The 26,575-nt window shown below is 41.6% G+C and overlaps 1 protein-coding gene across 2 annotated transcripts in view; it reads left to right on the top strand.

The window, feature by feature from the left end:
* The first annotated feature begins 892 nt into the window (after positions 1 to 892).
* inpp5a (inositol polyphosphate-5-phosphatase A) overlaps positions 893 to 26,575 on the top strand; it is a 166,981-nt gene continuing 141,298 nt past the window's right edge. For both annotated transcript variants that reach the window (XM_080017236.1, XM_080017237.1), the window contains exon 1: positions 893 to 1,456. In XM_080017236.1, the coding sequence (XP_079873362.1) occupies positions 1,382 to 1,456 (75 nt within the window). In that variant the 5' untranslated portion in view covers positions 893 to 1,381. The remainder of the gene's footprint in view (positions 1,457 to 26,575) is intronic.

Here is a 26,575-nt window from a genome sequence, read left to right as displayed (position 1 = left end):
TAGAACAGCCGGCGAATGACGTCCATTCAGGATTTTGATTTTTGTTATGGAAATGTATTCAGTTGTTGATTGAAGGGAGTGGAGAGAAGATGTGCTTTTTCATACACACCCAGACTCAAGAGTTTCTCTTGCTGATGCCGGCTACAGCTGCAAGCAGTTTGAATGACTTGTTTAGGCCAACAAGTCATTCAAGTCATGTTTTACGTTTTCAGTACAATAGCTGTAAACTGTAATGACGGTTAAATCTGTTGTTTGGAAAAAAAACCCCATCTCTTTTATTCAATGGTAGCAGTCGTATTTCCGGTAGATACTATATATTTGGTTCAGGGCAGAAGTAAATACAAGGTATAAACAGGGAAGGTTATGAACTAGATGATTCTGTGAACTATTATTAGAAAAGCCTCCTTTAGGTCAGATATTCCAGTTAGGGACTGGGATTCATTTCTTATTACTTTTTTTCCCCCCCAAGTACATTGACGTATGAAGGCAACCGTTAGGTGCAGTGCCAAACAATTCAAGTCAATTCAGAAACCAGAGTATGAGGACCGTCAAAATTCAAGAAAATCGTAAGATAATAATAATACTAGGAATAATAATAAAATCCTCAAATAATAATTTGAGAGGTACTTATAACTTTTTGAAAAGTAAGTTGAGTTGAAAGACGAAGTACTCCCACTATACCCTTTGGGTTTTGGTGTGAAGTTCAGTGTAGTCCTCGAACCTCGCCAACACGCGTTGCTTAATTTTGGCCGCAGTCCTCTTCCGTACGGGGGACTCTTAAAGGCGCGTTGCCTTTTTAAGAGCGGAGCCCGGCCCGGTGACGTCAGCTCGGTGCGGGACTCCCGCCTCCCCGTTCCAAACAACCGAGGCACAGCACGGCGATGGTCCAGGCAGGGCAGGCGGGCAGGCGGAGGGACACGGGGGGAAGCGCCGCTGAAATGAACCAGAGCCCGGTCGCGGTCGCGGTGAATTAAAACGAAAAGGAGAAGCCGAGACACAGCAGCGGAAACTTTCACGATGGCGACGTCAACGTGAGGAAAAGTCATCCCCCGACACGACACCTCCGACCGACCCACCACCACCACCACCACCACCACCGGCTGAGCAGCAGCAGCGGCAGCGGCAGCACCACCACCACCGAGGCGGACCGCTGAGCCAGATGCACGGGATCTGCTGATATGAGCGAGCCGAACCGCCGACTCCTCCAACACCACAACAACAGCAACAACCACCGCAACAGCAACCACCGCAACCACGACAACATTGCTGCGTTGCGACTGAATTCAGCCCCGTGAGAACCAGCACCCGCCGACTTTCTGTGGTTCCAGTGTAGCCCGACCGTCGCCGACCCGACCCGACCCGACCCTCCAGAAAAATCGCCATGGCAGGCAAACTGACAGCCCAGGGCACGGGAGTACTGCTCGTCACGGCCAACGTTGGATCCCTGTTCGAAGATGTGAGTCGCTGTGCGGGTGTCGGTGGAGCCTGCGGGACGGTGTCGCCATGCGGATGGATGTCACTAGTTGTTGTGGTTACGGCGTTGGCGGGTTGTTTTTTTTTTTGTTTTGTTTTAACGGCGCGTCGTGAGGTGTAGACCCGGTCACGACTCGCGTGTCGAGAAGCGCCGACGGTACAGTAACCATGCGAAGCGCCTTCGCTTTTAAAGGGGTACTCTGTTTTTTTTTGTGTTTTTTTTTTTCAGGCGGGGTGGAAAATGGCCTTTTTTGTTTTGTCTTCATTTGATCTTGATTTTAGGCAGATTCAGGCGGTGGGATAGAGGGTCGATACCAACTTTATTTGAGTGTTTGGGATGCTGGGAGGTGTATTTCCCCTCCATTCACAGGAGCTAGGCTAGTTGATCCCCCCTGAAGCCTTGTATTGGGCTAACACAGTTAGCATGCGGGGGGGGGGGGGGGGGGGGGTGCAGTACAGTAACAAATTGAAGCACCTTGGCTTTTAAAGCGGGCGCCATTAACCTATTTGTGTATCTCACCCAGTTTCAGATGCGAATGTGGACACCAACTTTATTGAGTGGAAACTACTAAGCGGTCGTTTTATGCTTTTATTGACATAGCTTTTTGAGTTCCTGGGAGGTGCATTTCCCCTCATTTCACAGAAGCTAGGCTAGTTGACCCCCCCCCCCCTCGATGCAGCCTTGCATTGAGCTAACACAGTTAGCGCGTCGTTTTTGGGAATTTCACTTGTCTGAATCTGTTTGCGTTTAAAACCACTAGCATTTTGTTAAAAAAAAGCAATCTTAAAAATAAGGCGCAACTTAAGGACACAAGATGTGTCACACAAATAACTCTGCTTTTGAAATGCTGTAAGGTGTGTTTTACTAATTTCACGGGAGCTAGGCTAGCTGATTCCCTCTGCAGCCGTGTGTTGAGCTAACCCAGTTAGCGTTCAGCCTGTCGCTCTCTCTGTACCGGGCACAGAAATGAAATGGGTATCAACCTTCTCGTCTCAGTTAGAGTGAGATAAACGAAAAGTCTACCCATTTTAACTGCAAGATCAATTGGTGAGGGCCTCACATAACCGTCAAAGACGTACGTGATGTTTTTCTTTCACATTTCCCATGATGTCACAGAGCTGAGGATGCCACTGAAGGCTGCAAATCGATTACAACGTGTTCCCTGTTAATGTGTTGTCACGGCCTAGGTGGGTTTTCTTTCTCGTGGAGGGCTCCTTTGATGATGGAAAAAGAAAAAACTACAACCCCTCTCTAATCTCATATTCTTTTAGTGCCTCTTATTCCTAGAGCATATTTAGCGTTTTGGCTTTGACTGTTGTATACAGTGCTTTGATACTACTGACAAAATGTACTTATTGTAAGTTGCTTTGGACAGAAGCAACTTACGCAGCGTTACACACGCTAAATTACATAACGTAATGTAATGTGTTCACACGTAGATAAAGATATTGATTGATGCCAGGCGCGGTGCCCACAGTAACTTGTTAAAGTTTTGGAAGTGCACAAGGCATAGTCGCGACGTCTTTGACATTTCATTCAGTCAAATATGCAATGTAGTAAATGCACATTAACAGGAAGCTCGTTGGGTGATTGATTCAACAGAAAATATGATGAATGGGAAACCATATGCTTAACTGGCCATTTGGCAAACTAAGCCTCTAGCCAGATCATTGTCATATGAATTTATTTAGGATTTAAGAGAAGCTTTGTGCAACATCGTGGAACACATCCTCAAAATGAAAGTACACAGTACATTTGGCGATCGGTGTAGAATACCTTCTGTGGGGTTTTTTCTATAAAGGCCTCCATGAAATCCTTGCATGTCCAACAGATTACCTGTTGCTATGGTGGGCATAGTGTAAGGAGGCAACAATCTCTCTGCCTTTCCTCCGAGCAGAAGTTCAGATCGTACTATTGAGACGCAAGGTCGGGCAAATAATGGCAGTAGCTCAATACAAGTTGAAAGCCCATGTGTCATTTTCCGTGTTGTGTCAAATTAGTCAGGAGTCTCTTCCTGCTCATCTGGGTGAACTGTTGGCCCATACAAACGAGAGCAGAGCCTTTCCCCTTCTCTGGAGTAAGACTATAAATAGCCTGCCGGGGCTCAGGCTGTCTTGTGCATTTACCCCCACCCCCCCACCACACTTTAGACACATTACGACCGAAAAAATAAGAAATCACATTATTTAGTCTGTCTTCTGTGAGTGTGGGTGTGACCGTCGTATACAGTGTGATTGCAGCTCCTGGTGTCGAGTGCAGTAGAGAGCATATGGGAGTTGAATGAATTCTTTGTGGGATGCTGTTGCTGCCGGTTTCCCAATTAGGTCTGCTGTCATCTGCGGATCACGAGATTGTCTGCTATTCCTGTGTAGCCCAAGCCCTCTGCAATGGAAAAATTGGAATTGGGTCGATGAGTGGAAATGTAGTGTATTCACAACTCTTCAATGTGTGATGGCTAAGAGTTTGATACTATTTAGAAGGGCTGAATGATTTGGGAAAATAATAACATTACAATTTAAATTATTAATATTATGTCTTTTAGACCAACTTTGTGATATGTTAAAAAAATAAAAATAAAATAAATTAAGCGCCTTATCTTCTTAATTGTTCACTAAATACAAGCAATAAATCATTCTAAAGTATGACCAACATTGGTTGCAGTCACCATATAAACTGCTCTTTCTTGTAGGCGAGGCCTGCGTGTTATGATGAGATGAATTGATTCAAGATTCTGCATGAATTCATAGGAATAATATCTTTAACGATTTGAATTGTCAAAAGAAAAACGTTCAATCACAGTACACACACTTCCACTCACTCGTCGATTTAACTTCAAGCCTTGTAATTGTTCGAATCTGAAGATTAACGTTTAACGTGTGTGTGTGTGTGTGTGTGTGTGTGTGTGTGTGTGTGTGTGTGTGTGTGTGTGTGTGTGTGTGTGTGTGTGTGTGTGTGTGTGTGTGTGTGTGTGTGTGTGTGTGTGTGTGTGTGTGTGTGTAATTTTTTTTTTTTTTAAATAAAAATGTTGCGAGCATACGTCCAAATACGCTGAGCGCCGCTCCGTGTGCTCAGGGACAACTTTATGGTCATTACAAAAAAATACAAAACAACAAACATTATTCTGGAACAAGCTCTGTCCGGACTCTACAGGTATTCCGAGCTCCGCCAGCAGCACACACAACGCACTGTGGAGCACCGGGTCTCAGTGGCGGGCAGCGCAGAGAAAGTCTCCCTGTTGCTCACTGTTTTGTTCCATTAGGAGACATAAAATAAAAACACACTATTCTGAAATGGGTGCGTAAAATGTGCCCCAATCGCTCCCTCTCCGCGGCCGCCTTTATCGCCTATAGGAAGAGCTGGCCCTGGATGGCCATATTGGTTCGATTATGTAACATTAAAAAAATACTTTTGCGTTCTTTAATCGCAGGCTTTGCGATTTATAAAAATAAAAAAACAATTTTAAAAGGGTTCTGTTAAATTGGGATGTCGGTTTGAATTAGATTAATCGTTCAGCCCTACCTTGGAGGCTGTTTAACTTTCTTTTTTTATTATTTTACTTTCACATGCTCATCACAACTCAAAATTCAGGTCTAGCTTTGCTGCATTGTACAAACACTAGAAATGTAAATAAAGCCCTACAGCCTTACAAAAACAAAACTGTTTAACTTGTCAAGTGGTAAATGCCTCCAGGCATTGCATTGCAAGCTCCAATAATGAAATGTCTTCAATACTGTCAAGCACGATCCCAAATGTTTTTCGATTGAATGCAACGTGTGGTTGACTCACTACTGCAGCAGCTATGATAGTTTGTTAAAGGATGGGTTGACAAATTTTCAGGTCTGTCAGTCAGGTCCCTGTATTGACAGTGAAAAGAGGTTTTCCTCGTTGTCATCATTCCTCCTGTACCGGCTGTCTGTTTTTGCAAAATGACACTACCCAAATACTTCATACAGTTTTGTACAGATATTTAATAAGTACTTAAATAATTTGAACACTTTCAAAATGTCTGTGTAAATATAATTTGGATGGGGAGGGTTGGAGTGTTGGCATATTATGCAACTGAATGCTTCCATTCACATGATGGGTTTATTAGAAAGAAAAAAGGTATCGAAAGAAGAACTTTATTGGTATTGGTATCACTTTAAGGGTACTGCTATTGGCACTGGTATTGCACTTTTTTTAAACAATACCCAGCACTAACTACTACCCACAAAAAAGCAATTGGAAAAGTTGGGGGAGGGTCGGGAGGAGGGTGTGTGGACCATTGGATTCGACCCCCATTAGTGTGTCACTTATGTGATAGTGTTGGAAAAGGTCTCGTTAAAGATTAACCACATGGAAGCAGTGTGAGCTACTGTTGCTGACTGATCAATAAGTGGTGGGCCTCATTAGATAGTGGCTGGACCACCATGTTGCCCTCGGCGAGGAAAGCCTGGGGACTTTCGGTTTAGTTGAATTTGTCCCACCACGTGTGACAGATGTTTGCTTCAGTAGATATGACATCAGTACAGTTAAGCGCATCCTACCCTAACTAAATTCAAATGAATCCGATGCAACGTTTAATCTATACACTTGGGCTTTTGAGCATACACAAAATATGGCAAATTTACCATATCGAGGTTTAATCGGACAGTAAATTCCATTTTCCCCCTGTTCTTCGACAGTGGATTACGCTAGAAAACCCCAAAAAGTTTAAAGATGCATTGCACACACTGTGTACTTCATTTTTGACATTCCTGGAAGTTAGATTATCAATATTGCAAAATAAATGTGATGCAAATGGAATTTTATCGTCTTATCGATTAGACCCGTGACTGTACATGTACAACCAGAATTGTTCCTGTACAATCTACAATTATTTGTGATACAGCTGAGTAGTTGTCATTTAGATTTTGAAAAATAACTGTCAAGTGTAGGAATTCAACGAAACTGATACTGATATTGCATAGTGGGCCTGATACTTTACACATGTACTCCTACTCTTCAAAATGATCCCATACAACCTGATACCAACATAGTTGTCAGTTTGTGGTTTTTTTTCAGCAATTCATTTATTCACCGCTTCATTTATTCAACAACCAAACAACAACTAAGCATAGTCTTTGAAAACAGTTATCTCACCATTACTCTGAAACTGAACTGAAAATGTACAGCATTCTGTGTGTAGACACTTAAATTCCCTATTAATGTTTGTTCTCTGCAAGCCATGTACCAGTCGGAGCCGCAGCCATAAAGCTAAATTTGGTTTTCGACCCATTATGCTGGAATACAACATGATATGTTAATGTACTAAATACTTTCACTGTTTTTGGAACATTAGACATATTTCTTCATCTTCCTCTCATGCTGATCAAGCTTCGTCCAGATTTTAAGAATAATTTTGCCTTTAGGGGCCTTCATTTTTGATATACATTAAAATGGAGGCCTTCAATTTTTCGTTATTATTCTGAGCTTGGTTTTTAAGAAGCAGTAGACAATTACAAAACTTTTTAAGTGTTTGCATTGCACTTTTTTGGGTTACGAAATGGCTCCTTTTATAACCGACAACTCACATTATTCATGTTTATTGAACAGATCAGTATGATTCGTCCCCTCATGGGATGGTAACTAACTGACTAATCCGTTTTATCTTTATGCTTCATCTTTTCACCTCACCCTAGCACTTCCTATACGTTGCACTCTTTCCCGTCAGCTCCCCTCAGCTCGTTCCCGGACAGCTTTTTAGTTCAAGCTATCACAGCTCACGGTCTCATTATACAGATGGATCAAAACCCAAGTGAGCCGACATACTAAATACCACTAAATATAGAACGAAACAGGGGAAAAGGAAAAAATAGAAAAACAAAAAATCCTTTTTACTCTGTCCTCATGCCTACTGCAGTTGAAGTGAAACACACTGGCAGCAATATCCAGCCCTTCACAATATTGCTGAACTCTTAACTTTCTGTCCAGCGCTTTGTAGAAGCTTGACAGTGGACTTAAGTCTTTTTTTCTTTACCCCCCCCCCCGCTCTCTGCCGAAGCCCCCTTCCAGTATGTTGCTGAAGGAGTGGAAAAAATTATGAAAGAGCAGATGATGCTAATTTGGTTTTCTCCACTGCCCTCCTGACTATCGTAAAAGAAAAATTAAAATTTTAGAGGGGTAACAAAGAGAGACGCGTGTCCATAATAACCTGAAACACTGAACAGTATGTACTATAGATGTCATAGTACTAGGGTTATTGAACACATTAATGCTTGCAATTATTATTTTATCCCATATAAAGTTCACTGGCTAAAATTGGCATTTTATTGCACAAGTCAACACCTTTTTTATCATAACTTCATTCTTTCATCAAACTGAGAAAGGCATGCTGACTCAATTTCCTCAAAAAACAAAACAACTTAGAACTAATGCTGTTGGAAATATACATTTATAAAAGTTTTAGATATGCTTCTTGGGAAGTTTCTTCCTTTCAAGTCTGCAAATCATACATATATAGCATATTATTTAATGCCTTGATAAGAGGCAGAAATAAGAAAGGCAAGCATGTTATTCTTTACTTGGAAGGCCAGGAATGAAACGTTACTAACATGGTGAAGTAAAATATTGGCAAATATTATACTCTAAGTCAAAAGGTTTATAAAAGCTTCTATTTTGACGAGTTACTTGACTGTGCGGTAAGGACTTAACAAGCTAAGCTTGGCCTAAACAATTAAGGTAATTTAAAATTAGGCATTGGGCAAATGTTTTAAAATTTGTATATCAAGATGAGAAACCTTAGTATTATAATGCTAGTTGTCATTTGTAATGATAATGTGAATTGAAACTCGTTGACACCTGCTTCAACTCTAAATAAATCACGATACTCGATATTTCGTTTGAAATGTTCAATGTTATATTTTGCAGAGCATCTGTGATTTCCTGCCTCAAAAGCACATTACTTCGGCTTTTTAATGTTTGTTTGCATTTTTCAGTTTTCCTAGTTTCCCTACTTGTGGTCAGTCAGACAGCACTACCCGCTCCATATGACTGATACTATTGGAAAATGAGTACTTTCACTTAAAAAAACTTTTTTTTTTTTTTTGCATCCAATTGCAAAGAATATACAGTACTTCCCCAACCTTTTATTATTCTTTTTTTTGTCTGTCCTGTCCTATAAAGGTGCTTTTGGTGAATTTGACTTAATTTAGATTCATTGGACCCAGGTTATATAAGCTTTTATGGAAATAGGTCACTGTTGGTACTTCTATGTAGTCCCAAAAATAGCTACTGTCAACAGCTAATTTGTACATAATACAGGATCCAAAATACATAAAACTCAATGAATATGTATTGGATGAATACCATCCTGCCCAGTCAAGTTGTTATTACCGATTTCGAAGAGCCAAGTCACTAAGTACAACAGGCCATATGTGACTGGTTGCTGGACCCTCCGTACAGAATCCAAACCTCTCTGCAAAAAGTTCCCAAGCCTCTTGACGATGGCTGGCTAATGCAGCGGATATCTTCCAAAATAAACTGTCTGTTCTGTTTTTACAGCTTTTCGTGATATTATGTATGGGAGGCTTTCTCCACACTGGGTGTCACTTTACTATTCTCTGGCATCCTGCTCATTGAGAGCTGTCAGTTCAGTATTATTTGGACTTCAACAAACTGGGAAAATTCTGACCTTGATGCATATTAGGTAAAGTGTAGGGAAAAAAATGGTCCATCTTCATGAGATGCCTAAAATGCTGTTTGGCTCAGTTCCATATTGAGTCAAAACTATACTGTTCCTGGATTCATTTCAATGTAGCCCAAGGTCATCTCTCGTCCAGGGAATCCTTGTTTATTTCTGGGAATGCCCTCTATTAGTAGAAAAATGTCTTGCCTTCTGAATAAGAATGATTACCCAGCTGGCTCTCTATACAGTGGGGGAAATAATTATTTGATCCCTCAGTGATTTTGTAAGTTTGCCCACTGACAAATAAATGAACGGTCTATAATTTTCATGGTAATTTTTGGTAGGTTTATTATAACTGTGAGAGACAGAATATCAAAAAGAAAATCCAGAAAATCACATTTAAAAAAATCTATAAATTATTTTGCATTTCATTGAGTGAAATAAGTATTTGATCCCCTACCAACCATAAAGAATTCTGGCTCCCACAGATTAGTCCTCTCGCTTTAAGAAAGTACTCCTAATCTCAACTCGTTACCTGTATAAAAGACGTCTGTCTCAACTTGTTACCTGTATAAAGGACATGTCCATAGAATCAATCAATCAGACTCCAAACTCTCCATCATGGGCAAGACCAAAGAGCTGTCTAAGGACATCAGGGACAAGATTGTAGACCTGCACAAGGGCGGACTGGGCTACAAGACCATTGGCAAGAAGCTGGGTGAGAAGGAGACAACCCTTGGTGTGATTATTTGAAAATGGAAGAAACACAAAATGACCGTCAATCTCCCTCGCCCGTAAGGTCCCCCTGCTCAAGAAGGGACATGTGCAGGCCCGTCTGAAGTTTGCCAATGAACACCTGAATGATTCAGAGAATGCTTGGGAGAAGGTGATGTGGTCAGACGAGACCAAAATCAAGCTCTTTGGTATCAATGCGACTCACCGTGTTTGGAGGCAGAGGAATTCTGACTACGACCCCAAGAACACCATTCCCACCGTCAAGCAGGACAGGTCGACTTCACCGACTCGAGGGAAAGATGGATGGGGCCATGTACCGTGAAATCCTGGGTGACAACCTCCTTCTCTCAGCCAGGACACTAAAAATGGGTGGTGGATGGGTCTTCCAGCACGACAATGACCCAAAACATACAGCCAAGGCAACAAAGGAGTGGCTCAAGAAGAAGCACATTATGGTCATGGAGTGGCCCGGCCAGTCTCTGGACCTTAATCCTATACAAAATCTGTGGTGGGAGCTGAAACTTGGAGTTGCCAAGTGACAGCCTCGAAACCTTAAATATTTGGAGAGGATCTGCAAAGAGGAGTGGTCCAACTTTCCTCTTGAGATGTGTGCAAACCTGGTAATCAACTACAAGAAACGTCTGACCTCTGTACTTGCCAACAAGGGTTTCTCCACCAAGTACTTAGTCATGTTTTGATAGGGGATCAAATACTTATTTCACCAAATGAAATGCAAAATAATTTATATCTTTTATTTTATGTGATTTTCTGGATTTTCTTTTTGATATTGTCTCTCACTGTTATAATAAACCTACCAAAAATGCCCACTAAAATTATAGACTGTTCATTTCTTTGTCAGTGGGCAAATTTAAAAAATCAGTGAGGGATCAAATAATTATTTCCCCCACTGTATCTCGTAAGTAGAAAGGAAGATACAGCCCTGTTCTATTGTATCTTGTATGTTCCCAGGCACTATGTTCCTGCAATGATTTTGGATTCCCCGGATACCTTAGCAGTAGGGATGCCACATTAAGTGTGCCACTTAATAAATCTTAGGACCATTTACAAGATAAGACATACGCTCAATATCTGCAGACTCTACTGCGCATGTCTGCTGCACAAAACTCCTGGTGCCGGACCCGGTAGAAGCTGTTTTCTGTAGAATATTGAGTTCACTTCAAGTTCAAGTTCAAGAGATTATTTGTCACATACATATACATACGGTCATACATATATGCAGTGAAATGTCATGACACCCGGTGATTACGCACAATAAGCTCTATAAGCTCCAAAAATACTAAAAAATACCAAAATGTGCGTAATCGACACAAGGTACTCGCGCAGGCAGCCGCAAGGGGAGGCGCCACAATCGCGATTCTGGGTTCTATAATTATATAATAGAATTAATTGACTGTGTTATATGATGTTATGTAGTAATAGGAGTATTAAAACTACAATAACCTGGGTTAATTGGGTTAACACCAGAGCAGACTTTTAATATACACTTTGTCACTAAATGGCTTAAATAAAAACCGTGGATTGATATAAATAGCATTGAGGGTGTTTGGTAGTTGTAGTGAGGACGCAGATGGGGCTTTGGACATGGTGGTCTCACATGCCGCGTTTGGTCCAGTGATTGCACCGGAACAGTACCAGGTCATTATTTGTGTAAATTCTGATATAAACCGATCAGCCACAACATTTAAACCACCACTAATATCCACTCATATTGTGTATCTCCCCCTCGTGCTGCCAAAACAGTTATGACCCATCAAGGCATGGACTCCACAAGACCTCTGAAGGTGTCCTGTGGTATCTGGCACCAAGATGTTAGTAGCAGATCCTTTAAGTCCTGGAAGTTGCGAGGTCCAGTTCTGATGCTCCCGTGCCCATTGTAGGCACTTTCAGCAGTGGACAGGGGTCAGCGCTCTCTGACCGGTCTGCGACTACGCAGCCCCATATGCAGCAAGCTGCGATGCACTGTGTGTTCTGACACTGCACAAGACCTGCTTTTTTGGAGATGCTCTGAACCAGTCGTCTAGCCATCACAATTTGGTCCTTGTCAAAGTCTATCAGATCCTTACGCTTGCCCAATTTTCCTGCTTCCAACATAAGAACTAACTGTTCACTTGCTGCCTAATATTTCCCACCCCTTGACAGGTGCGATTTTGTCAGTGGTTTTAATCTTGTGGCTGATTGATATATAATAACACAAAATAACTAAGTTTAATGAATTGTATTATTTGAACATTAGCATAGCAACATATTGTCCCGCTTGTTTTGTACCTCCCCATTGCTACCCTCGTGCCATTCAGAAAGTGCTGTTACCATCTACCGTGTTCCATGTGAATGCAGCATAAGTATTAATAACACGCTTTTTAGTTTTTTTACAAATTAGTTTAATTTTACAAATTCATTTTTCAAATTGTATTTATTTTTTATTTGAACATGGGCGCTGATACGTATATAAGGAGAGAGGAAAAAATAAAAAGCTAAACAACGGTGGACAACTAATGTCAAGTGGGAAAGTGTATTCCCGAGCACTGTGTAACACGCGTAACCACAACAACCCTACTTCGCAGGTCACCATGTCCCAGGAACAGGGTGCATAGCAGTGTACGGCAGGCTAGAACAGGCCTTTCATGCTGGGCCTAAGCAAGCAGAGCTACATAGCGTGATAGAGTTTTTGATGTGGAGAGTGAGCCGTCCCCTCTGGCCTTCTCCTTCGGCTGTATGTTGATCTTACCAGTGAAAATAATCAGCTGGTCACTGGGTCTGGGGCGGAAGCGGGGGCTAACGCATGGATGGGCTGGCGCAAAAACACTCATACATGTGGATGAGAACCCATTCCTCAACACACTCCACAAACCAATTCAGAGTAATATGTGGCACAACGTGCTGAAGGGCGCCTAGTGGTGGCTCAATCCCTGTGAAACACCATGCAGTACAATGGAAGGGAAGCTTGGTCAGTATCAAACCGCAAGTCTTCAGCTCAGTCATGTTTCACGCATTGCCTCTGCCTTAATAATTAACTTTATTGTTGATTTTTACAGGACAATGCACAGTTTTAAAAGAATTACACCAGCGTTAGAGCTGGTGTAATTCTTTTGATGGAGTCGATCACATTAATGACAAATTTATTTTTACCTGCTCGGAAATATCCGAGCATTGAAACACTGTTAGTGCAGTTTACCGTGTTCTGAAACTGATCCCCTGCTTTAAATCGATCAGAGCGGGAGCGGGGAGGGAGAGTCATGCCCTCTCCGCTCAGACCTGTTTTGGATTACTTATTTTTTGTTATGTTCATTGTGTAAAAATGTTCTTGTATTGCATGTAAAAGAATTACTGTGATGTTTTCCCTTTCATTGTTGTGACATACTGTGGTCTTCTAACCCTCATTGGGAACTGTATTGTCTCAATCAACTATGACCACAGAAACTGACTGTGACATTGACTTTAGTCATTGTAAACAAGTACGTCGGTACAACACATGTGATCGGATCTCACTTCCCTGCAAATCAAATATATTGCGATTATATTATGGAAATATATAATATAATCTCATCGAGAAAGATTTTAATTTATTTTGTTTCCTTATGCCATGGACACACTAGACAACTTTCAAAGTCGTCAGATCTCTGTACTGTTCACACTACACAACTTTCTATCTTGTAGTTGTTGTGGTTTCACACAACATAACTAATCTGCAACAGGGAGTCACATATTACAAGATCTTTCACCAGGAGGAATCCCTGACGACTCTTTCTGGTCTCTAAACTACTGTGTCACGAAAACACGAGGGATGTGTGCCGAAAATGTCTGGTGTTGTCATGAGTTTATTAAACGGCGGGAAAAATTCCTCACGTGGCATCCCTAATCTGCACTGGACATAACGCACTGAACATAACCCATTATGTACCATATCCGTAACAGTCAAGTAATGTGGGAACAGACTACATACAGATCTTTTCCGTAAAGGAGGCCAATGTGTGAATGACAACCTACTGCCTTTGCTGGATATTTTTTTGTCCAGCAATGTAGTGCATTCCGTGTGGGGAAACGGTCTTTAGTCTTTTTTTATTTTTTAAGAGGAGGGTTCCTGACCTCTCAGGCAGCACGTTCTGCTCATCGCGTATTTACTGTCTTAGACCTTTGTCCTTTCTGTGGCATCTGGAATACAAAAACACAGAAAGAATACAATTATTTCATAACACAAATTGTGTGTGTGTGTGTGTGTGTGTGTGTGTGTGTGTGACTCAGAAAAAGTTAGGGATATTCGTCTTTCGGGTGAAATTTCAGGATGAACCTAAAATGCACTATAACCTTTACAGGTGAACTTAATTTGACCTTCTCTAAACTTTTGAATGCACATGTCCAACTGTTCAATGTTTCAGTACTTTTTGCATAACAACACAGCTGAACAGCAAAATTCACAACAGGTGTTTGATCCATGAATCGACCAATACATTTCCTGGTTCAATTAGAGTTGGTATTTAAACAGTCCTCTTCATCATGCTGTTCACATGTTGACATCATGAGACCAAGACGACACCTAACAACTGATCAACAGGACCTCGCCATTGTGAGGCTTCAAACAGGATGTTCTCAGAGGGAAGTGGCCACTGAGCTTAGAGTGTCACAGAGTGTCATCAGCAGGTTGCAACAGAGATACAGAGAGACTGGAAGAGTCACAGAAAGGCATAGAAGTGGACGTCCTTTGGCCACATCCCAGACTGATGACCCCTTCATTGTGAACAGTGCCCTGCGGAACCAGATGATGAATGCCACTTAACTCCAGGCACATTTAAGGGAGGTCAGAGGCACCCAAGTGTCACGTCAGACCATTCAAGACAGTTGACATCAGCGTGGTCTGCGTGCTAGGCGACCTGCAGGGGTACCTGACCACACCACCAGGCACAAGCATCATTGTCTTGCACGGGCCAGGGAGCATTTACGCTGGACGAGGGACCAGTGGCCTCAGTGCTGTTCTCTGATGAAAGTCGATTCACATTGAGCAGAAATGATGGCCGCCAACGATGTTGGAGACGTCAAGGAGAGCGCTATGCAACAGCCACTGTTGTCACCAGAGGAGCCTTTGGTGGTGGTATTACAGTGTGGGCAGGTGTGTCTAGTGAATGGTACAGTGACAAGCCCAAACTACCTGAATAACATCATTAATCCAGTCATTGTGCCCCTGCATGAACAACACGGGCCTAATTTCATCTTCATGGACGACAATGCTCCAGCTCATCGAGGTCGCATCATTAGGGAACGGCTGCTGGAGACTGGGGTACCTCAAATGGAGTGGCCTGCACTTTCTCCAGACCTGAATCCCATAGAAAACCTAGGGGATCAGCTGAGTCGCCGTGTAGAGGCTCGTAACTCTGTACCCCAGAACCTCAATGACCTGAGGGCCGCCCTTCAAGAAGAGTGGGGGGGCCATGCCTCAGCAGACAATAAGTTGACTTGTGAACAGCATGAGACGTGGTTGTCAAGCTGTAATTGATGCTCAAGGGCACATGACAAGTTATTGCGACGTTGACATTTTTTGTTGCGGTAAACCCACCACTGTTGTTGGCTTTTGTTTCAAATAATTGTTTGAGATGAGGAAATCACATATTGCATGCTTCTACTTAAATTTCACCCGAAGTGTGTGTGTGTGTGTGTGTGTGTGTGTGTGTGATCCTTTCACTGTGTAATTTCTTCTGCTTATTATAACTAACTACAAGGTATCTGTAGAAAAATATTTCTGGTATTTCTACAGATTCTGAAGGCTAACTCACCGTGGTGCGTGTTTGTATACAGCTGTCCTCACAGTAGCTGGCATCACACATCTGTGTCTTCATCCAAACTGTATTGCGCGTTGTGGACAATGGTGTTGTGGTGGTCCAGCGTGATCTCCTCTCTGCTCAGACAGCTAATAAACTACTTGTATTTCGGGAAACTGTCTTAAATTGTCTTTATTTATTTATTTATTTATTTATTTTATAAACCCTGTTACACTGTAATTCTATAATTAGAAGATCTTGGCGGCTGTAGATGGGATTGGTCGACTAGTACTTAACATTGAAGGAATGACAAACAAATACACACATAAAGAATTGTATTCAAATTTAGTTCCTGCAGCCCGAGTGATCACTAGTCTGCAGTGCTATCACGTGTCCATTTCAGAGATGAGGAAAACGAGGAAAAAGAGGAAAAAGTTTTTTTTAAACTTCTCCCACTAAAATGGACCGATATGGATCAAACTCTGACAACAGCGTGTCTAGTGGGCTTGGGTGATATCCAAAATCTTATATTGTGATGCAGTCCCATCCAAATATCGTGATAAACTATATTATCGGCATTGTTGACGGGGGAGGGCAGTGGAGAAAGTGTTCCCATTACCCGAGGTTGTGAACAGTGTTTGTTTGGTTTCAATTACAATAAACTCAAATATAATAAAAACATTCTGTATTTGTTTTCTTTGGAGGGACTTTCAATGCCGGATCATGGCGAACAGATCGCAAGTTGCGCGTGGGCGTTCAAATAACGTGCGTGCCAAAAGGATCTCCTGTTCACCAGTGAGTCAGTGTGCATTACAATTACAGGATGAAACAGATAGCTTACAAAGTGCACAGGGCTAACATTTCAATGAGGAATTATAAATATGGGGATTCATAAATAAATCTTTTTATGTGTGAATTGTCTGGACATGGACACGAACATGACTCTCCATGCGCCCTGATCAGAGAGAGTCAGAAAGTATATATTTGTTTCATACCGTTCCATACGCACTTGTTTTGTTCCATAAGGAGACATTCAATTAAATAACCTACTTCTAAAATAAAAATGCACTGTTTTGGCGCACCGATCGCGGGAAACCCATCACTGGCGCACACATCGTCTGTGGCATTGGAGCTGCAACTTCACCATCCGCGCCACCACGTCCAAATCCTTTTATCATTGATTTTACTTAAATCAACTATAACCATCCTTTGTTACTTAAAACAAAGGGTAATGCTTCATCAAGTGCAAATGGCACAAATTGAAGATTATTGAAGAATTGAAGAATTAAGACAAAATTGCCATTTAAGGAATCTAGGGAAAGCTTTTTCCGGCCAAATGGCAAAGAAGATGGCAGAATACATTGTCAGTACATTGGTGCATATGACCATTAAATTTGATGCATATCAGCCATTGCAATACTTGTCTAATTGATTCTGCAATTTGATTGGTTGGTGGTGGCCATTTTGTTTCTTGACAAAATTTGTAGGTGGGGGCCATTTTGGTGGTGGTGGTGGTGGCAGCCATTTTGATAGACCCTGCCCAGACAGGGTTTTTCCTCATCCAAAATGAGGCGGACCTGGACCCATCCTGATCATGTGCACGCACATGCATATGTAACGTGGCTTAAACTAGCTCAAGCAAACACTTTTTACAAACAACGCATTTTAGGAGTTCTATTAATTATATGATTGACGAAAATGACAACTATCACCGTAAAGCATATTCTATAAAAAAATGTACAAAAGTGCCCTGTTTAACATTAAATTAAATACAACATAAGAGCTAATGTTTGCATTTACAGTTCACAGGGCCCTCTCACAGTGCCTTTTTAGGGATATTTTTTTCTCAGTCAGTTACACAGATATCTTGATTTATCGTAGATGAAGTATCTTGTCGGAGTACCTCATCCTGCAGAGGCTTCAGACCAGCATCTGATTGGACTCTGACTATGCCCCGCTGTCTCAGCTGTGTTGGGGATGTCTTCGGCACTATGACCTGAGGTCGAACATGACAGCTCAGCGAGGAATATCATTCAATCAACAGGAACCCCAAGGACGGTGGTATTGATGTCATGCCTCCTGCTCCACCTGGGAGAAAAAATGTTTCTCTTTTGTAAAACCAAAAACTGCTGGTGGATCTTCTCATGCACAAGTTGCATTAGGCACAGGGGAGGGGGAAAGAACTGATCCTTTACAAAGAAATACAGTCCTTGAGCTGTTGGCTTATTCCAGGCTTGGAGCGAGAGGTCTGCAATGAGAGCAGGCAGAATCTGGCACCTCACATCTGTTGCTTCCTTCTTTGACTCCCACCTGGTTGTGTTTCCTCCCTATACAATTCATTGAGGACCTTAATAAAAGGGAAAGGAAAAATGATTTTATTGAGGCAGCTCTGATTTTATCCGTCCACCATAACCTCCTCACAGTTGATCTCCCAGTTGTCACTTACAGTGCAGGGGTTAAGTTAGACAAAACACACCATTGCACACTTGTGATAGTAATTGCTGAACAAATGTACCCGTGTTATTTCACGGTAAGGGGGCCTGGCCATTGTGAACACTAGTGAATACTAACAGACTGCGGGAACGAGACTGAAACTGACAACGGTGATGAGATGACATGTATACAGTGTATATAGTGCATAGAGTATTCAAAGTGATGTGCTATGAGGTGCTTGGCGCTGAGACGCTGCACCTGCAGCACACACGCAGCGGGATTGTAGACAGTGTACATACAATACAGACTGGTGAGAGAGCTGGTCGAAAGTCCGAACGGTCGTTCAACAGGTAGGTCTTTAAGTGAGGAGTACCTGTATTCCCACTACAACCGAGGAACCACCACAACTCTTAAGCCTGCCCTTGCCGCCTGACTGTGATTTAAGAGGATTAAAAAATGGGGGAAGCCAGCAGATTTGCGAAAAACAAATCAAACAAAAGAAATGAAAGCAAAACTAGTCCGCCCCAAGGACAATAACCATATGTTTTTCCCTGCTTCCGGCTCACTTGCCAGGGTGGACTAGACAGAAAAATAAACCCAAACAAACCAGAAAAAAAACAACGAAAATTAGTCCACGGCAAGAGCAGCTAATCGACCACTGATGCTCTGCTGGTACATCGATATTGTTCCTACTGATTACCAGCCGTCGCCAACCCATCAGAGAAGCAGGTCTGAAATACATGAAACATTAGATTGAACACACATTAAAACCTAAGCATAAAATCACATACAAACAAAAACAGCCAACTTTTTTATGAGTTTTTTGTAATTTATAGAATGAACCTTTTGTGAAAGTGCTACCTTCTCTAATGCATTTTCTCCTTTTCTTCTGCTGCTTTATGAATAGCGGTCATGTTATGATGTCTCCAGCTTGTAGTTTGTGGACGGCTGTCTCAACAGCCACCAATGCTTTTGTCAAAGGTAATATGTCATGCCCTCCTCATTATGTCCGAGCCAGGTAAATTTGTTTAGCCCTTGCGGGTCAAAGCCACTCGCTCTGTGTTTTTGAGAAAATCTGGAAAGATTAATTAAAAGTCACATTGAAATCACTTTAAAGTCGGCTTTGCGTTAATACACTCCTAATGATTTGGCAACTGAATACCCTCGCCTTGACTAACGGTCCTGTCCTGCACTCTGACTCTGACCCTCTCCATCACCGGTCCTTTCCACTTCTTGTGGTTGTGCACTACTTTCAGACCTGACAAATTTACCACATCTCGTCAGTAACATGAATCATTACTTTTTAACTGCCTGTAATAATCAGAAGATGTCGGCACTGGTTCACCTGCCCTCATGATTCTCCTCCGCGCGAACTTGCCTTGTAAAGTAACCGCTGATTCTACGAGCCATATCTGCAAAGCTGAAAACATTACATTTGTGCGATGTAATGTTAATTTAGGAAACCTTTTTAAGAAATTGGACACGCTTGGATACGAGAAAACAATATTCACCTGTTTGAACAGCCACGAAATATGAGGGTACTGCCTGATACATTCCTGCTGCAGGGGAAAAAGAGACGGTCTTAAGAGGAAGCTCCTTGTGGATTATTGCAGCTAATTTCTTTCTCTTTGGCAGTTTTGGCAGCGTCTTTCCCGGTGCACTGTGCTGATTAGGATACAGTGCCATCACATCGGCGTAATGCCACAATTGCAGTAACAAATGACTGAAAAGACAGAGTAAAATGCTTGTTAGAAAATTGTGTTTCCCATGAAGGCATTTAATTTGACGTCTGACAACCCGCATGCGCACAGAACAGCGGGAAAGTATCATCGCGAGGGGGCATTTCTGCTCCGCGTGCACAAATGGGGTACCTTGAGCACTGGGCTGTGACGAACCCAAGCTCGACCCTGCCTACGCACTCGAGCGAGTGTTTAGCAGTTGTGAGCCCGTAGGGAGGGTCAAGCTTGTGCCCGTCATTTGTCATTTTCATAATTTGCGGGTCTCGGGAGTTTCCCAGCCCAGCGAGGGGGAGTGGGTGATACGTGTTCCGCATGGTGCTGAAGCAGTGATCCGACTGGTTCTCCACTCTGCTCGGACAGTTAATAACCTGCTTGTATTTCGGGAGTTTCTCTTAAATAACGAGGAAGGGGTGCGGGTGCTTTCTCTCCACATACAGTATCTGATTGGCGAACAGCCGCTGTGCATCCCCTTCCAGAAAGAAGGATGTGAACTCACGATTAGATTCAACTTTACGGAGTGCAAAAAAGTAGTAAGGTGCAGAGTACATACATATGTATAGTGGACTATATAGACTGTTCGGTACGAAACTTCCGGTTTGGTAAGCATTACAAACCGAACAAAATCAGTATCAGATTCTGACTGGGGGAATAAATGCCAACAAATACTTGGAAATCTGAATTTATTTTCACTTTGTGCAGTTTGGTGTTACTGTTTTTCATGAAAGTGTTTTTCAGAGATGGAAGTTACTTGAGAAAATGTTTTGTATTTTTTCTATGTATTATTGCATTTTTGCAGGGGTTAGGGTCGAAATAATGGTTCTTAAAATACCTTTGTACTTTGTGAAATAAGCCCTAGTAATACAGTTAAGAGCACAGTTATAGCTGCCTTGCAGTTGCCATACCAGTTCTTTACCCCTTCAGAAGCATTTATATTGAAATTTTAATGAAAAACTATACCGTGATATATACTCTTACTGTCTGTGCTTCAAAACTGTGATATAAAATGTAGGTCGTACCGCACAGCCAGCATTTAGGATCATCACTTTGAGTATATGTTCTTATATAAGAAGAATATAAGAACTATACTTTTTTTTTAATGTTACAAGAGACTTTTAAGTTTAAGTCACGCACTTCTTTAGGTTTAAGTTTAAGTCAAGCACTTTGTATACTGTCTTTATGTTGTCTGTTTTAGTGCAATAAATGTTTTTATTGGGAAAAAAAATAGGAATCCTTTGAGGGAATCTTGATCTAAATTCTTGGGGAGAAAAATCGTGATTCACATTTTAGCAAGAATCGTTGCAGCAAAAACCTTTGGGGACCTCAGACCTCTATTTACTTTTGTAAAAAGGAGCACAATAGGTCCACTTAAACTTTTTAATTGATTTTTCTAATTGAAAATTGAGTAAGAACACACTGAATTCCATATAAAAACAGAATTTTTCTTTTTTTGTATGTTTATAACTACTACAATACTACATAAAAAAATTTTTTATACGGAGCTGTGTTTGTTTATACTGCTAAGAAGACACCCCAGACGATGGGCCTGGTATATCTCCATCATTGTTCAAAGTCAAAAAAGTTAGTACGTCAAAAAGTTAGTTTTAATAAAAAAAAAAAAAAATTCTTTTTCTTTTGAAAACAAGGAAATATCTCTGGCATTTCTACTTTTTTTGCTGTTTCGAAAATGTATCGAACTCTGACTCCACTGTATTGTACTGAAACGTGAATTTTGTGAACCGTTACACCACTTATAGTTAAGATATATGCAGTTTGAATAGTATTGATAGTAGAACAGCGGTGGTGAATACGTTAGATATACAGTTGAAGACTGTGTGTGCGTGTGCGTGCGCAGTACAAGTGATTCTAGTAGTAAGATGTTATATACAGAATAGGTTTTAACGTATGATATGGATCTTTCATTGCGAGCTTAGCATTAGCATCTGGGCGGCTATAAACTGCAGTCACAACGGTAGATGGAAAATCTACAGGCAGATGGAAGGTCCACACTAAACCATGAGACACTCTAAGTTAGCAGAGCAGTGACTCTTGATGATAGTAGTGTCCGTGCACTAGGGCTGTCTTGTTTGACCAAGTTTTTACTTGGACAATGGGTCCTTAACAAGAGGATGCCGGCACGGGGAAAATGAAATTCCGTACGTCACGTTTCGGTGAAAGTATGTCAATATGTAATTTAAATGTTTACATTAAACAAGAATAGGGCCTAATTCGTTTATCCGGCGGAATGTTGAAACAGTGTAATTAACACGAGGCTCACTTGGTGTGTGCAGTGCTTGTAAAGAATTTATATGCAGCCTTTAAAATTTGTCAGTAATGTAGCAGAGAGTTCACAATGCTAGTTATAACATTCTTTCTCAGCCCTAAAACTCAAACCACTTTCTAATTCCCCAAAAACGTTTTTAAATAATGAAATTAATATCATGAACATCATTGACTATTAGTCGATTCATGGCTTGAACTGACGACTAATATCTTTAGTTGGGGGAAACCCTACCGTGTACCGAGCTTTGTTTACCTAAATGCACAGTCCCCCACAGCAGGTCTTACTTGAGTCATCAGCAGTTCTATTCAACCGGAGGAGCTAGCGCCCCGTTAGCCCGGCGGCGCCTTCTGTATAAATCATGATGTTGCAGTCCATAATCCATCTATGAGCGGTGATCTGCAGCCGCAGCTCATCCATTTTGTTCGACAGAGATCGAACATTGGCGAGGAAAATACTGCGTAGAGATAGCCGGTGAGGAGTTAGCATTAGCCAGAACTGTCAACGCTGACCTCACCAGGGGTCCTAACTGAGCCATGCACTAGGCTCCACTACCTACTGTACTGTACCGCATACTGTACCGCATACTGTGTCACTGTTCAGGGTTGTTCGTGATGCCGTATTGCTGCGCCGTACTGTTGTATACTGTGCTGTATTATCCCAAACACTACCTCACACTATTCACATTCACATGCCACTTTAATTCACATGCCACTTTAAATGCACATATCTGTATATACATAGGCATATTCCTTCAACCTATTCCATTTTATTTCAATTTATTTTTTATTGTATTTTATTCTATATATTTTTTATCTTATTCTATAAGTATTCCACTTACTGTATTACGTTTTAGGAGTCAGTTAGTCGGTCTATTAGAAAGGAATTTTCTACTTTTTATTTTATTTTATTTTTGTACTTTTTCCTAGGACTTATTGTGTGCTATCACCGGGTGCGTTGCATTACATTTCACTGCATATATGTATGGAAGTATGTATATGGATGTGACAAATAAAAATCTTGAATCTTGAATCTTGAATTAGCCTAGCTCTTAGCCCTCCCCTCTTCCTCCGCTTCTGCTTACAATCTTGACGCTGCCTGCGAGCACTTCCAGTCGGCGTAGTCTTGTTGGTAGTCTACGTTGTCCTGGCGATTGCTGCAATGAACTGAAGATCATTGAAAAAGTTGTCAAGATCCAAAAGTTCCCAATGGCAGGATTGATGTCACTCAGTGATGACTCAATCAGTAGTAGTCCAATCAGTAGTATGCATTTATTCGACATTACCAGTAACGCACTGATGCGGTGACTATTGTCTGTGACCAGTCAGCAGACTGCAGGGGGTGACCGTTTTGGAGATGAGAAAAACATTGTTTTATTAACTTATCCAACAAAAGTGGACTGATATGGATCAAACTTGGAGGACTGCATTTATGGACTGCCCGGAATACGACTATCTATCATTTGTGTCTATGGGTTAGACGGTTTCTGAGCGCCGGACACTTTGACAGCGCTTTTGTTCTGCCCCTTCGGGGTTGGACCCCTAAAGAATCTGAACAAAAACGATAAGGTTCTCGCCTGAAGGGCGGAACCCTTATAGTTTATTATTATTATGAGTATGTGTTTGATGAGGGAGAGAGGCTTGTTTTTGTGTTTTGTAGACTGCATCATCACAGCATCGGTATTTATTACAGGACTTGAGCTCACCGGTTATGTGATTGTGCGTCATTGTTTTTGGTGATAGGAATTTGGTTCACTTTCATCTTGTAAACCCGCTGTGTGTCTTTTTGCTTCCTTAAACACACATCGACTTTCGTAATTGTATATCTCACACAGCTGCCTAGGCAGCTCCTAAAATGTGGAAGTGGTTTTCTGGATGGGATGGTGTATCTCCACCCACTGCACCACCCATACCACATAAAAACCTTTCTTAATGCCCAACAGCTGCAGGCCCTGACTCTGAAAAAGGGATGCATCTAATTGAGTGGTGGTCACAGAAGTCACATATATTAACATATATTTTAGTTGGTGCTGTCGGAGCGAGAGAATCAGAAGATATATCTTTTTTTTTGTTAACAAGAAATAGAAAATGCATGAAGTAATGCCACATTTTCTGTACTGCTGCTGTGATGCCCATTGCACATTATTGTTACACGGCTGCAATGTAGCATATATTACGTACTACCTACATACTACCTGTACCTACTTACTGTAGCATAACTGCCACCTGCTCAATTTGGGCTCACTTATTACCATAATTTGCCAATATTTTGGAGCTGACTATTGGTGCTTTTATGAGACATTCATACACAATAATTGAGATGTGAATATAATAACCAAGCAGGTAGAGGGATTGATTAGAACAATCATAAAATTCGATCAACATTGAAGATTGCATTAATTAAATGTGGCTTTTAATAGTAGGAAGAGACAACATATAACAAAATCAAAATATTTAGATGAGCAACATCCTGCACGATATCGCTGTCTTATATCGGGATATCGATATTATATCGATACATCGCCTAGCCCAAGGGCCGGTGTGGGTGACATTGTCAACTTGGTGACATTGGTGCTGGATTAAGTGACTTTTATACTTCTTCACAAAGCCAAATAGCCACACATATTCCAACTTTTTCCGGTCTCTGGAAAAACCCCCCCCCTGCCAACTAGTTTGCATGTAGCACCAAAATGATATGACAGTTACCAAAGCACATCGGCAGCTTTTTCTGTCAAACTCTCAAAGCGAGTCTCTCAACCTCTACGGTTGTGGGAGGAGGGCAGATCACGAGTGGGACTGCGGCCACGTCAAGGACTCAGTTTTCTACGGATTCCTGCCAATCTGCAGATTTCTTGCAGCGACTTATCGCAGAGCCCGTAACAACTTTGTTTACAGGAGAGTTTACAAAACAGCGCGGCAGTCAGAAAGATGGACGAGCTGTCTCTGCAGGCCTTCGCCAAATGCTCCCGCTGAAGAAATAGGATGTTGCAGAGACGCCACAGAATGCTGCTCCAAGGCTCTTCCATTCATCTATTTTTCGTCTGTTTTTTGCTTTCCTCTCATCTTGGTTTGGACCAGTTCACGCTTCTCCAGAGATGGGCTTAAGTTCAGAAGCTTCTTCTTCAAAAGCTCTCTCTACCCCCCCGCCCCCCGCCTTTCTCTCTTCATCTCTCTCTTGAAATGAATAGATGCACACCCATTCCTTTTATCAGTTTCCCCATACACACACTCAGCCTCACATTCCCAGCAGAACGAGTGTTTATTTAACCCTAAGCCTTTGATGGAGAGTGCTCATTGTCTCTGCTCCGTGTTCAGTCAATGCATGAATGTTTCCCAGTTAAGGCCATTGTTTTTTTTCCAACTGTGGTTCCAGCCAAATAAGAAAAATAATGCCAAGTCATTAAGCTAGGCCTGGTGATATGACCATGGTTTTCCTCTATCTCTCTCTATTAGGGCACCAACTTTGCGGTGGAAGTTAACTTAACAAGCAGAAAGACCCGTTTAAAATAATACCGTTGTATTATTCTAAACAGGTCTTTAAACAGGTGTGTTTTGAGTTTGAGCATTAATAAATTAACCAGTTTGGCCACACTTGGTGTTTCAGTTGTTTTTAAATTGTATTTGTCACTATATTGTATCTTCATGAATGCATAATATTAAGTATTGAGTTCAGGGAAACGTTGGTCAGTGGCTCTTTGTCGTGAAGTTCTTTCTTTGTTCAAGTATTCTGCCTACTTTACTGCGTTTTTCCATCTTCTGAGTCATACTGTTGGGCCGAGGACCAGGATGGTATTACTGCAAGTTGCAAACACATTTGTTTGGTGTTCTCTGCGTGTGCGTGTGTGTGCACGTCACCTGGCCCAAGTGTTTCATTGATCAAAGGCTTATGTCAAGCACACTCTGGCCACCAGTCATAGTTTCCATGAGCGACTAGCGAAGCCATAATTGAAAAGAAATTCCAATGTACATTATTATTTGACTGTTTGTCTCACATTGCCTCCATTTAAGCCCAGATGTACACTGAGTAATGCACAACCCACACACATGTATTGAGCCCTTTGATGATTTGTCTTCCGTAATACTATGTATACTGTAGAAGTTTTGTTTTGATTACTAATAGTCGACTAGGAAAACCTTTAGTCAGGGGCAACCCTACCGTGCACCAGGCCAACCTACTGTTGCCTGTTGCAATGGAGATGTCGCACATGTTGGGTGGCCCTGAGAGCTCAACGCCCTGCAACTTAAGAAAGCGTATGCAAATAGACAAAACACAAGCAAATTCAGAAAACATCTTTACCAATTTGAGAACACATGCACAGCATTTAGAGACACACTGCAAACCCAGATGTGTCACACAAACCGCATACCAAAACGCTTTGCAAATTCCAAAAACACAACCACATGAACAGAAATCATAAACGCAGACGCCACAACATAATTGAAGTGAGCCAGAACGGATGCACCGATTTATCTGCAATTAAATATATTACACTAAATTATTTTA

Source organism: Zeus faber, assembly GCF_960531495.2.
Source record: "Zeus faber genome assembly, chromosome: 16".
In the NCBI taxonomy this organism is placed as follows: domain Eukaryota; kingdom Metazoa; phylum Chordata; class Actinopteri; order Zeiformes; family Zeidae; genus Zeus; species Zeus faber.
Note: the sequence above shows the minus strand (reverse complement) of the source record. Positions and strands in the feature narration are given on the sequence as shown.